Source organism: Hypanus sabinus, chromosome 14, assembly GCF_030144855.1.
Source record: "Hypanus sabinus isolate sHypSab1 chromosome 14, sHypSab1.hap1, whole genome shotgun sequence".
Classification (NCBI taxonomy): domain Eukaryota; kingdom Metazoa; phylum Chordata; class Chondrichthyes; order Myliobatiformes; family Dasyatidae; genus Hypanus; species Hypanus sabinus.
This window is the reverse complement of record NC_082719.1, coordinates 45,769,836-45,784,221: the sequence shown is the minus strand read 5'-3', so window position 1 is coordinate 45,784,221 and position 14,386 is coordinate 45,769,836. Positions and strand designations below refer to the sequence as shown.

General features: G+C 40.9%; 1 protein-coding gene across 8 annotated transcripts in view; it reads right to left on the bottom strand.

Annotated features, from left to right (window-relative positions):
- Positions 1 to 13,950, bottom strand: part of LOC132404711 (LIM and calponin homology domains-containing protein 1-like) — a 365,397-nt gene extending 351,447 nt beyond the window's left edge. For all 8 annotated transcript variants that reach the window (XM_059989090.1, XM_059989092.1, XM_059989096.1 and 5 more), the window contains exon 1: positions 13,602 to 13,950. In XM_059989090.1, coding sequence (XP_059845073.1) covers positions 13,602 to 13,700 — 99 coding nt within the window. In that variant the 5' untranslated portion in view covers positions 13,701 to 13,950. The remainder of the gene's footprint in view (positions 1 to 13,601) is intronic.
- Positions 13,951 to 14,386: the final 436 nt, after the last annotated feature.

The window sequence follows — 14,386 nt, the reverse complement described above, 5'->3', positions numbered from 1 at the left end:
TAAAGTAGTGGTTTTGGGGGTGTGGAGGGGTGGGATAATGAGTGGGGGTACTGATCAGCCAAACTGCTTGGGGAAAGTCGCCATTTTTAAGTCTGGTGGTCTTGGCATGGATGTTACATAGCCTCCTCTGTGATGGGAGTGCAACAATTCTGAGCAGGGTGGGTGGGATACTTCAAGATGTTACTGGCACCATTCCGTATACATGTTCCTGATGGCAGGTAGGGTGGTGCTGATGATGTGTTGAGCAGTTCTGACTACCCGTTTTAGAGCCTGTTCTGTCTGCCACAGTGCAGTTTTGCAATAATGTAGCATGTTAGGACGCTCTCTACTGCACATCTGGCATTTGATCCAACCAGCTGTCCCCTACAGTGAAATCTGTGGTTTCTTCAGCCAACCTGAAGGAAACAGAATGGTTTTTCAAGTAATCAGATTAAAATATCCTCAATGAAGCTGGCAGAGTGTAAACCAGGTTCTACAAAGTAAGTAGTACAATCCTGGTTTCAATCATGGAAAACAAGCAAAATGAAAATTTGAAAAGACCAAATGAAACTAAAAAGACAGACAGAAAAAATTTGAAAAGGATTTTGTTTACATCTGCAAGAACCCCAAGTAACTTACAAAGGAATGAGACTTCACACCTACAAAGTAAAATTTTATGTGCAGAAAAGTGTTTGAGAGTAATCCTCACATATAACATCATAAAAATATACCTCTGGACTAGTGCCATATTTTTTTCAAGACTATTTAACAGGCACTATTGTGCAACTAGCAAAGTTTATGCTCATGCAGTGATTTGAGTTAAAACATCAGCAAGAACCGTAGCAGCACACCCTGTGGAGATGCAGAGTACATCTTACAATAGCTTCTGAATTTCTACAATGTAATGCACATGGACATGGTCCCAAGGTAGCTGTATGATTTTCTCCATTGTAATGCTCAGCATCATGGGCCTAACCATTTACAGCTCTGCAAAAAATGGGGCCAAGAAAAGGCTGATGGGATAATTCATTCAAAGTTATGCTCACAATAAAAAAAAAGATGCATTGTATTTTTTATACTTTTAATGTTTTATATAAACAATTGTCTACTATGTTTCTTCAGACTTTAATAATTACCGCATATGTCGAATGCAAAGCAGACTAAAATGTCACGAGTTCTGATGAAAGGTCAAAGTTATGAAACATTAACCCTGCCTCATCTGCTGAGTATTTGCAGCATTCTTCTTTAATTTACACAATTTATGTTGCTGCTTACATGTGGATCAACCATGAGGTATTAATATTCACTCCCTTGGAAGAGAATACTTGGATGATATGAATCAGCTGAAATTCACCTCTCCTTGCAAGCAGTCTGTTATCTTTCAGATTATTATTTCTTAAACACATGGTCCTGCAGACACAGGGGCCTCTTCTTCGCCTTTACCAGACTACTAGTCATCGAAAATTTTTTGTCCAATTCAGTTAGCAGGGAAGATTTATCACTGTAAAAAGGATAACTTTAAATACTAATGAGAGGTTAAACACAGTTATCCTGGTTACATTTTTCTACCAAAGTGAGAATGCACATTTGCTTCAATCCTAAAGCAATATATTTAAATTCCTGATCAGAAATGATTCCTGCTATGAGTTTCTGTCCTCCTAAAATTTCCTCTGGGATATCCAGCTAGGCCCCATCCCTCCTCCAAATTCATAGCAATATCCCATTTATCCCCATCCCCTCCCCTCCACAAACCCCACTGCCTCCCCTCCCCACTGGTATCTCCCCGTACCAATCCCTTCTCTCCAGCTCCTAGTGGCAGCCTGCTCCTCTAGTCTGCACAGCCATCATCCAGCCTCTCCATATGAACACTGAAAACAGAAACAGATTGTAACAATGAGAAGCAGATGCTGCAAGATTCAGTCCACGGCACCAATGTCCACATCACATTCCTGGGAGTCCTACTGTCTGCTGATCCCGCTATCACCAAGTAAACAAATACCATTGTAACCGACTGGACACACTTCCCATAGAAGGATGGATGAGATTGATGGATGGTCACAAGAGAATGAAGAGGGCCCTGGGCTGAGCAACAGCAATAATTCCATTAAGTCTCCCCTTGCCTAAAGTAACTTTGTAGTTACTTGAATCCTGTGAGTAAAAGGAATAACAGCATAGTATGAAATTAATTATGGTTCAGAAGAGAAAGGCTGCAAGCAGTTAGAGGAAGGAGGGAATTGAGTCATCATCAGTCTGAGGGAATTGCATGAGGTGGACATGTTATGGGTTTTAGAGGCAGAGACTTTGTTGGATAGAAGACAGTGTGAGACAGAGCAGTGGAAATAAATGAAGGAGAAGGCTAGAAGGGAAGGAGTTACTAAGGAAAGAGAGTTGAGAAAGACGTGGGGGTGGGGTGGGGAGCAAAATCATGGGCATTAGTGCAAGTGCCTGTCTGTGTGCACTAATGTCTGTATTTAGCAACATGTGTGTGTCCAAAGTCTGTAGCTGAACCTGGTCTCCAGTCACTATGGGCCTCCTTGCCATCGATTCAGGACAAACCCCTATCAAAATGGGCAATAGCTGGTCGCTGACTTAAATTCTGCACTACATGCTGAATCTCTGTGTTGGGTATTCTTGGGGATAAGCTGGATTGCAAGTGACTATTTACTATAACCCATATGTGGATAATTTCATCCATTCATTCAAAGGTTATAGGCATCACTCACAAGACTGGCTTTTATGGTCCATCCCTAATTTTCCCTATCTCTAATTACTGCTTGATCAGTAACTATACACTGTGTAACCACACCCCAATCAGCACTGCCCAAATACAGTTGCTTGTAGTTGACAAAACAGTAACAAGTTATACAGCCCAAAAGGTCCCCTGTAGGAACTCTTAACTATCCTTTTCAGCATATCTTTTCAACAAATGTATTACTTGTTTCATTTTATTGATCAATATATCCCCATTGACATGACTTTATATGATTAAATACATGACTTTCACAAGGAGACTCATCTTTTGCATAAATAGTGTAGCTAGGATACACACAATTTGCAGGCTATTCAGTGCAACAACTCCATGCTAGTAATTGTATAGCCCGTTCCCTTCTATTCCCTTTTTACTCAAGTGCTTGCCATAAATACAGCCGTGCTATTCACTACATGACAGTATTTTAGAAATCTATCTAAAGAATCACCACCTTTATGACATGTTGCCAAAAGTTTATTTTCTTAACTGGGAAATATACTGTAAGTGGTACTGAATACATTCCATGAGTCCCTGTGTACCAATGAATCATGAAAAAAAAATTACTTGTGAAACTTCCCCTTCCCAAGTATAAAATTTTTGCCAAACATCTATTTATTCAAATAATGCATCATAATACTAACAATCTAGCTTTCAACGTTTCTGTAACATGATTAGTAGCAAAACTGCTATATTATGAACGTTACTCCAAATCTCTTGACAGCCCTGTAAAATCTGTTGGCTTGTTTATTGAAGCACACTAGCAGTTTTGTGGCTATAAGAATTCATTTGGATTTAATATTTAGGGCAAGGGAAATTAAACAATCTCTCTGGTCCTATATTATAATGAATAGAATATTTTTCAAGTTATCATGAGAATAAACTTTCTATAAACTTCCATTATTACATTCTATAAATTACAGAAATAAACATATTCGTGACTTAAAATAGTCCCAAAAGAAATCAAAATACTGCTAATGTGAGAATTTTTTTAGTTTATTGCAAAGAAAATACTGCCATTGCCCACAGAGATTGCATGTACATTATTCAAATGGTTGGTGCAGTTTATGTTCAGTAAACCATTATGTTTCAAATTACTTATCCAGTAGGCGCCACACCATTCAATTAAGTAGTTTTAACAGTTGTTCAGGAGAAATAATGCAAGAGGAATTAACCATGTCTGGACATGGCAAATGCCTGGAATAAAATATTCTGTTGTCCAATTAGCCCTGATTGCACGTTCGTGCACAGTCAAATAAATTCCTTTCAGCCATTCACATTTACCAACAAAGTAATGAACAATGCTGGAAGGTAGTTTTCTCTGCAACATCATCTATCATAAGAAGTGGAGGAGGCAACATGTGTACTGGCAGTCTGAATATGCAAAAACTAAAACTTGTTCCAATTCTATACCTGCGCCAGATAGACAAATTATAATGATAACTTGAAGTCAGCTTTAGTAGAATTGAATTCTGTGCCAAAAACAAGTTTCATTAATTCAAGGATTGTTAAAATTACATCACTTGCTACCCACAATCTAGCTCCAGAATGAAACATCTTCATCATCAAGTGTGTAAAACAAAGTAAGGACTTGTATTTATATTCCACTTTTCATACCTGCAGAATATTTAATCAGTTTTAATTTGGCTGCCATTTTCCTTATATTTAAACAAGGTCCCACAAAATGCAATTGGATAAATGACAGTTGAGAAAGAAATGTTGATGAGGATATTTCCCCCTCATGTTCTGAAGCTTTCTCTCAAGCCTCCTGTCTGGAACAAATAACTGAGATTTTTATTTCCAGTTTTGAAAATTTTCCAGCATCAATGACCCAAATTATCATCCATTAGATTCATGCTGCAACACGTACATTGGCAAGGTCATAACACCTGAACTCCCATTTGACCCACTTGTTCATGACTTCAACACTCAAAACTTACATTCATCATGGTGTAGTGAGAAGTGTGAATCATTAAGAACAGTATGAAAAGTAAAATATTTAATAACAATCCTACTGAAAGCAGAGTTGCACTCTGGAAGATCCAATGACTTTAATGAACAATAAGTTAAATAAATCCAATAGGATATTGCCATATGATTTGTCCAATGTGTAAGTATTGATATAGAAAGAAGACTGAAAACTAATTGTAAACAAATATAAACAACTTGCAGTTTGACAAAAAAAAACATTGGCTTCAGTTTGAGTCTTTGTTTACAATAGGTTTTGATCATTTCCACTTTTTGGCTTCTGGCCGTGCCAGATGTCAGGAAATTCCAGAATTAGCTAATATTCCCAAGTTTTTGTTGTCAAACGTTTTAGCAAGTAGTTAGTAAAACAATGACCACATATAAAAAGTAGATTAATAATTTTATTCACTTATTTACAAACCTAACTAGTATCTTCCTGGAGTTTTACTGATACCAAGAAGCAATGATATATATTCTTGCAGAGCTCCCTGGGACAAGACAGTTAAACTGTTTTAAGCCTGGTCAGTGTCTTTATGAAAACTACTGGAGAATACCAGGTGCAGTAGGCTCCCCGCCTGGGAAAATGATTCAACCAACAGACCCTATTTGCAGTATATCCTCAGGAGCATATCAATCACATGAGCCTACACTAAAAATTATGCTGATGCAAACTAATTCTTCATAAATTTCTGGTATTGTTTTACATGAACTATATTGTAACCAACACAAATTCTCATGTACTTGGTATTTTTTTAATTACTCCATAAATATTGAGTGGAATGGCAGTCAGGTGTGTAATAATTCCACGGTTTCTGTGCCTGGAACAAGAACAATTATCATAAAATCTGGTGTCACATGATAAGGGGGCTATTATATCATAGAATCATACAGCAAAGAAATTCACCCTTTCAGCCCAGGCCTATCCATGCAAACCCATTTGATTGTCTTATGCTATACCCTTGATCAAATGCCTTTAAATTCTTATAATTATATCTCTGCTGGTAGCTCAATCCAGATATTCACTGTGTGAAAAGTTACAGCTCAGATCTCCTTAAAATTTCTCCCTTCTCACCTGAAATCTGTGCCAGCTAATTCTAGACTCTCCTGCTCTGGGAAGCAAAAAGACTCTGGCTATCTATCTTATCTATGTCCATCATGATTTCCCAATCTTCAATAAAATTACCCCTCAGCCTCCTACATCACAGTGAGAATAAACCGAGGCTATTGAATTTCTCCTTATAACTACAGCCTTCCTTTCCAAACAACATGTTAGTGAATTTCTTTTGCTGTCCCCATTGCTACCACATCCTTCCCGTAGTAGAGTGCACAGTTCTCCAAGTGGTGTCCAAACAATGTTCTGTATAACTGAAACATGATATATTCAATGCCTTAACCTATGAAGGCAAGCAAGTGTCTTCTTCTCTACACTATCCGTCTGTGTGCCACTTTCAGAGATTGCAGACTTGCACGCTAAGGTCCCACTGTAAATCAATGCTTCTACGGTTCCTGCCATTTATTCTATATGCACTATATAAATTTGACTTCCCAAAGTGAATTACCTCACTCCTGCTTGGATTACATTCCATCTGTCACTGCTCCACCCAACTCTCCAGCTGTTCTATGTCCCACTATATCATTACACGTTTATTTGCTATTTATGACTCAACCAATTTCCGTGCTGTTTGCAAATTTCCTAATCTGATCACCTGCATTCTTATCCAAGTCATCTATATGCATTACAAGTAACAAACATCCTAGCGCCAAACGCTATGGTATACCATACTGTATGTTACAGACTTCCAGGAAGAAAAACACATCAACTGCTATCCTCTGCCTCCCATCATCGAGGCAATTTTGGATCCAGTTTGTAAATGCACCTCAGATTCTCTTTCACTCAACCTTCTGCAGCAGCCTAGCATGCAGGATTCTGTCAAGAACTTTAGAAAGGTTTTATGTGTTTATTTTAACTTATGTGCTTTAATTATACTGGGGTGCTACAGTAGCATAGCAGCACAACACTATTACAGCTCAGGGCAGAGGTCGGAGTTCAATTCCATCGTCCTCTTTAAGTCAATTTGTACATTCAGTACGCGCGAGTTTCCTCTGAGTACTCCAGGTCCCTTCCACTGTGCAACGACATACCGGTTAGTAGGTTAATTGGTCATTGTAAATTGTCCCAAGATTAGACTAGGGTTTAATCAGTGCTGTTGCTTGGTAGCATGGCTTGAAGGGCAGGAAGGCCTGATTCCACACTGTATCTTTAAATTAGTAAATAAATTTGTCTACCAAATTGTTTTTATCAATTTTCTTAGTAACCTCCTCAAAAATCTCAACCAGATTCATGAGGCGTATCTCCACTGCCTAAAGCTATGATAACTCCTCCAAATTGGTTCCTGACTGTGAAAACAAACATAAAAGCTTTTCCCTCAGAATCTTCTCCAACAACACCGCTCACTGGCTTGTAGTTTCCAGAATTATTCTTAGTACCGTTCAGGGGAGAACATTAACTATTCTACACTTGTCTTACAACTAGCCAATGACTTCAAAAAAAAGCAAAAATCTTCATCAGACCCATAAATTTCTTCTCTTAAGCTTCCTGAGATACATCGCTTCAGACCCTGTGAATTTATCTATCTTAGTGTTCACGTCCTTCCTGAAACTGACATGCTCCACAGTATCAGTATATCCCTCCATTAGTTGCACATCTTCCTCCCTGGGAAATATCAAGAAGTATTCACTCAGGTACTTGCTCATTCATTCAGTCTCCTGGTTCCATACATTGATTACCTCTTCTAATCGCTCATCAGACCTACTCTTTCCTTAACTATCCACCGGCTCTGAGTTACTTGGAAAATATTTTAGGATTCTCCTTTAGCAATACACACAAGATGATGGAGTAACTCAGTAGGTCAGGCAGCAAGGGAAGTAAACAGCTGACATTTCAAGCGGAGACCATTCATCAGATCTTTTGACATTTATGCGCAGAAAAACATAGACTAAATGGCTACGTTAAACTAAACTCTTATGCCTGCACAATGTCCATATCCCACCATTTTCCTCACATTCATATGCCTACTGTATTTAAATGTCTATTAAATTTCTCTGATGTTCTGCCTTAACCACCACCCCAGGCACCCAGCACGTTCTGTAAAAAAAAACTTTCCCCTTATGTCTCCTTTGAATTTACCCCCTCTCATCTTAAATACATGCCCTCTAGTATTAGACATTTCAACTCTTAGAAAAAGATATTGTCTGTCTACTCCCTCTTTGCCCCTCATAATCTTACTGTATAACTCTCCATCAGATCACCCCTCTACCTCCACTGCTCCTGAGAAATTAACCCATGTTTGTCCAACTTATCATTTTAGCACATACCCTCTAATCCAGCCATCATCCTGGTACTGTTCTGCACTGTCTTCAAAGCCTTGCCATCCTTCCTATAACAGGGCTACCCGAAATGTGTACAATACTCCAGAGTTACACAATTACAATTTTATAAAGTAACAACATAACTTCCTGACTTTTGAACTCAGTGCCTCAATAAATAAAGGCAACACTGACATGAGACTCACCTGTCTATAATTTCCAGGATTATCTCTGGATCACCTCTTGAACAATGGAACAACATTAGTTCCTTGCCTGTGGTTGGAAAGGACACAAAGATATTGGCCAAGGGTCCAACAATCTCTTCCCCTTGCCTCTCTCAATAACCTGGGGTACATTCCATCAGGCCCTGAGGACTCACCCACTTTAATGCTCTAAGGGACTCTAATGTTCTAATACTAACTCCTCCTTTACTTCAAAATGCTCCAGTATATCAATACGCTCATCACTGATCTCCCTGTAATTCTCCTTTATGAATACTGATGTAAAGTACTCATTAAGAACTTCACCTACATTCTTCGCACCCAAGCAGATGTTCTCTCCTTTATTGTTAAGTAGTCCCTCTTCCTAGTTATCCTCTTGTTCTTGATCTATGCATAGAACTGCCTTGGGATTTTCTCTAATCCTACTTACCAATGACATTTCATGGCTCCTCCTGGCTTGCCTAATTTCCTTTTGAGTTCATTTCTGGCTTCTTTATAATCCTTTAGGGCTGAATTTGATTGTCTTTTCCTGAGCTTTACATACTTATTCTTTTTGACTAAATTCATCACTTCCCTTGACATCCAAGGTTCTTATACCTTGCCATTCTTGTCCTTACTTCTGACTGGAATATACAGTGCCTATCAAAAGTATTCACTTCCCTTGGAAGTTTTCATGGTTTTTTTTCAACATTGAATCACAGTGGATTTAATTTGGCTTTCTTTGACACTAATCAACAAAAAATAGACTCGTACAGTATCAAAGTGAGAACAGATCTCTACAAAGTGATCTAAATTAACTACAAATGTAAAACACAAGATAATCGATTGCATAAGTATTCACCCCCTTCAAGTCAGTATTAAGTAGGTACACTTTAGGCAGCAGTTACAGCCTTGAATTCATGTTGATAGGTCTCCATCAACTTTGCACATCTGGACACTGCAGTTTTTCCCCATTCTTCTTTGCAAAACTGCTTAAGCTCTGTCAGATTACATGGGGATCATGAGTGAACAGGCTGCTTCAAGTCCAGCCACAAATTCTCAATTCTATTGAGGTCGGGACTCTGACTTGGCCATTCTAGAACATTAAATTTGTTGTTTTTAATCTATTCCTGGGTAGCTGTGACTTTTTGCTTGGGTTCATTGTTTTGCTGGTAAACAAATCTCCAAAGCCAGATTTCTCTTGCAGACTGCATCAGGTTTTCCTCCAGGATTTCCCTGCATTTTGCTGCATTCATTTTACCCTCCACCTTCACAACCCTTCCAGGGGCTGTTGCAGTGAAGCATCCCCACAGCATGATACAGCCACTAGCATGCTTTATGGTAAGGATGGTATGTTTTTAATGTTTAATTTGATGGCCAAAAAGCTCAATTTTGGTTTCATCAGACCACAGAACATTCTTCCAGCTGACCTCAGAGACTCCCACATGCCTTCTGGCAAATTCTAGTCAAGATTTCATGTGAGTTTTTTTTCCCCAATAGTGGCCTTCTCTGGCACTCTCCCATAAAATGGCAATTGGTGAAGCACCCGGGCAACAGTTGTTGTATGCGCAGTCTCTCCCATCTCAGCCACTGAAGCCTGTAACTCCTCCAGAGTTGTCATAGGTCTCTTGGTGGCCTCCCTCACTAGTCCCCTTCTTGCATGCTCATTCAGATTTTGAGGAATTACAGCTGTGTCATTTTCTTTTCATTTCTTGATGATTGACTTAACTGTAGTCCAAGGGATATTCAGTGACTTGGAAATTTTGTCTCTATCTCCTGACTTGCGCTTTTCAATAATCTTTTTTGTACAGTTGCTTGGAGTGTTCTTTTGTCTTTATGATGTAGAATGTATGATGTAGAATGATGTAGATACTGACTCACCAGCAGTTGGAGCTTCCAGATACAGGTGTATTTTTACTACAGTCAATTGATACATCTCCACTACACACAGCTCTTCAAAGACAGATCTTCATTTAACTACTTCTATGACTTCTAAAACCAAATGGCTGCACCAGTGATGATTTGGTGTGTCATACTGAAAGTGGGTGAATACTTAAGCAAACAATGATTTTGTGTTTTACATTTGTAATTAATTTAGGTCACTTTGACATGACAGTGTGTTTCTGTTGATCAATGTTAAAAAAGACAAATTAAACCCACTGTGATTTAATGTTGTTAAAAAAAACATGAAAACTTCCAAGGGGGTGAATACTTTTTACCTTTACTGTACTTTGCGTGGTTTGTCTTTAAGCACCCTCCACATGTCAGATGTGGATGCCCAAAAACAGCTGTTCTCAATTAACTCTCCCTAATTCCTGCCTAATGCTCTCGTAATTTGCCCTGCTCCAAATTAATACTCTCCTGCAAGGTCCATGCTTATTATTATCTATAGCTATCTTAAAACTTAAGGAGTTGTGTTCACTGATTTATGAAACCCTCCTGGATGCACTTAACAAATTCTGCCACATCTAAACCACTTGTACCAAGAATGTCCCAGCTTATATTGGGGAAGTTGAAGTCCCCTGTGATAACAATGCTATCATTGTTTGTTTTTTTATTTACACACTTTTCCCTCATCTGCCTGCACATCTATTCCTCAATATCCCAGTGGCTATAGGGTGGGAGGGGATCTGTAGTAGAGTCTCATAAGAGTGGTTGCACCCTTCCTATTTTTGAATTCTACCCATACAGACTCGGTGGACAAGCCTTGCATTATGTCCCCTCTAGCTGCAGCTGTGATATTGTCCCTGATCAGTAGTGCAACACTTCCCCCCCCCCCATCTTTTATCAAACATTGAAATCCTGGGACATTAAGCACCATTCCTGTCCCTCTCTCAACCAACATCATACTTCCATGCTCTAAACTCATCTCCTTTACCAATAATATTTCCAGCATTAAAATACATACACTTCAAACTAGCTGTCCTGTTGTATCCACTACTTTGTTCCTGTCTGTTTTTACTTATTCATCTGTGCTCCGGCATCTACCCTTGACTAACACATGGCACTGGGAGCATTCCAGAGTTTACTTCCTTGGAGGGTCCTGCTCTTCAACCTCTTTCCTAGCTCCCTATACTCTCTCTGTGCAGGATCTCCTCCCCATATTACCTATATTATTTGTGCCAATGTGCACCACAGCCTCTGGCTGTTCACACTCCCTCGAGAGAATATTCCACAGCTGCTCAGAGAGATCCTGGACTCTAGTACCTGGGAGGCAACATAACATCCTGGTTTCCCTTTCTCCATTACAGAGTCCCCTGTCTGTCCCCAAAACTTTTAAGTTTCCTATCACCATCACTCTGACAGATTTTAACCTTGTCTGCTGAACCTCAGACCCAGCTACAGTGCCATTGGCCTGCATGTTGCTGCAGTGCCCTGAAAGGTTATCCCCCAGAGCAGTAACTTGTTGATGAGGGGAACGGCCAAAGGGGTCCCTGTACTGACTATTTACTCCCAATACCTCTCCTGCTGGTCACCCATCTTCTATACGAAGTCTGCACTCTGGATGTGACCAACTCAGTAAAAAAAAAATTCAGCTATGAGGTTTTCAGCCTCCCAGATGGTCCTGGGTACACCCAGCTGCAGCTCCAGTTCCTTGACCCCTTCAGTCAGGAGCTGAAGTTGGGTGCATTTCCTCTGAGATTGTTAGGTACCCTGAAATTCCACATCCTTAATCATCCTGCCTCCAATGAACTAAGGATTTACAGCCAATAAAAAATGCTTACCTGTGCCTTCTCTCTGAAACCTTTGAGTTTTGCCCTTATCTCACCTGTCCTCGCTGAAGCCTGCTGAGCCAAAGCCTGGCCACTCTGACAAAGGCCCACTCCCAAAATGGCCGTTCCTCTCGCACCTCCCTTGTTTTAACTAATTCTCTTGCCACAGATCCTCATAACTTTCACTCTTATGAGGTCACATTGGCCTGAACACCTCTAAATGTCTCCAACTTATCCCATGTTGACTTAGCTACAAGTAACTGCACCCAGTCTACTCCTGCCAAATTACATCTTATAATATTAAAATCAGCATTTCCTGATTCAGGGCCTTAATTTCCAACCATCCTTATACCATTCCAAAGTATCTTACACCTAACAGAGTTATGGTTACTATATCTAAAAAGCTCTTCTGTTAACACTCACCTGCCCACGTTCTTAAGACTGAGTTTAGTAGAGATAGATAATTCTACTGTAGGAGAACTACTAGCTCAAAAAAAAAGATCCTAGGGAGGGACTTTAAAATTCCACATCCACAAAACCTTTCACATTAAGACGAGCCCAGATAATATTGAGGAAATCAAACCCCACGGCGACAGTCCTGCTTTTACATCTCTATTATTTTCCTCTGATCTGATTTGAAGTCACACACACATGTACTTTGAAGTGATAAATTATAGTTTATTTATCTAAATAAACAAACTCTAGAGATAGGGGTAGTATTTATTCTTGGTACAATTATTAAGATAGTATGTTACATTGTTTTGCCCTGTATCGCTGTAAAATTCTGACACTTGCCTGTCGAGGCCAGGAACGCATTAGTTTTCTGTGGGGGGGGGGGGCGGAGGGGTGTGTCATGGAAAGTTCTCCGGCTTTTCAATGAAAACTCAAACAACAAGCTCTGAGGCTCACTGCACTCGCCTGTTGGACGCTAGTCCGCCGGTCCCCTGCCTTCCTAAAGCCCCTCTACCTGTGGCTGCACAAGCAATGTGGTCGTTAATGTGCCCGCCATCCCCAGACTCGGCAGGCACTTTCCGGCGTCTCACTCGGTCTGCGGCAAATCCACTCAGCTTGGCTCCAGCCTCGGACACTGAACACAGCAACTCCCAGAAGCACAATCTTACAGCGCGTTTCAGTATGGTCTGGCTGAGGCAGTGCACTGACTGAACGCCACAGCAGACACCTCTTCCCTCTGCATTAAACAAACACCGTTGAAAGCGTCCGACCCGGGTTGTCTATTGCCCGCTGCGGCAGCAGGAAGCGCAAACACCCAATGAATCACCTTAATCATGGATGCGAGCTCCCCACACTCGGTCAAACTTCCCCTTGCTGCTACTGAGCGGGCGTGCGGGTAACATTAGTAACGCGCTCCATTGCAGCAAGTGCCTGCACCCTTCCCCTCCACTCAAGGTTACCGACCGTTCGTTTGAAATTGCGGTCTATATACTTGCCACACAACCTATATAACACGTATGGAATTGTGGTAGGATGTTACTAAACCCTGTGCAGATGATACTTCATGCATTTTTGTAGCTGTCGTTCCAAGTCGATAGGAGACAGAATTTGAGGCAGGCTGTGAGCCACACAATCGCCTGCTCATATCGAATTAAAATGCAAATGCCGTCAACTTACTTCTATCCAGTGTTGAGCCTCGGTGAAGGCGGGCCCGGGGCCGGAGTCTTGCTGCGGAGTTTCTCCCCACTCCCCGTCTCTGACGCTCGGACTAGCCATTTGCAAACCCGCAGATTAGAACGAGACAGGTCCCAGTAACAAGCCGCTCTCAGCTCTGACTGCTCCAGGCTGGGTGCTGATTTCACAGTGGGATGACAGGGGATATTGCCACTGTGAGTTCCCCCCTCTCCTTGACTTGTGCTGTACTGAGCAGGACCGGGACAGGGGGGAATAAAGCTGGCCGCTCGGCGCTGAACAGGGAAGCAACACTAAAAATACACACAGCAAATCCACCCTGGTGCAGCCAATGGAAATCCAGAACACCGTCTCCGCTGACACCTCTTCAAGCGCCTCCGTCCGTGTAGACGGGCAGAAGCTGTCGCTGATTAACACCAGCGATGAAAGGAGGGCTCAGAGGTTTCAAAAGCTTTAGTTTTGGCTGTCAGATGAGGAGTTCATTTTAATTGCTTCTCTTATTTTTAACGGGAGGGAGTCGATGATGGATGGCAAAGATGCTGTCAAAACAACACACAAAGATCAAGCGAAGTGAAATGGTGAACTTCGTCGTTCATCTATTGCTTCTGTGTACCTTTCGTCTGCCGGTTTCAACATACCATGCAGTCAAGTTCAGCCGGTTCAGCGCGTGTTTCCTGGAATAGTTGCACCTTGCTTTCCGGCGATCCATCATCCCCAGTATTCCGGCAGACAATCCTCGGAAAATTCTAACACCGCATCCTTTTCTGCTG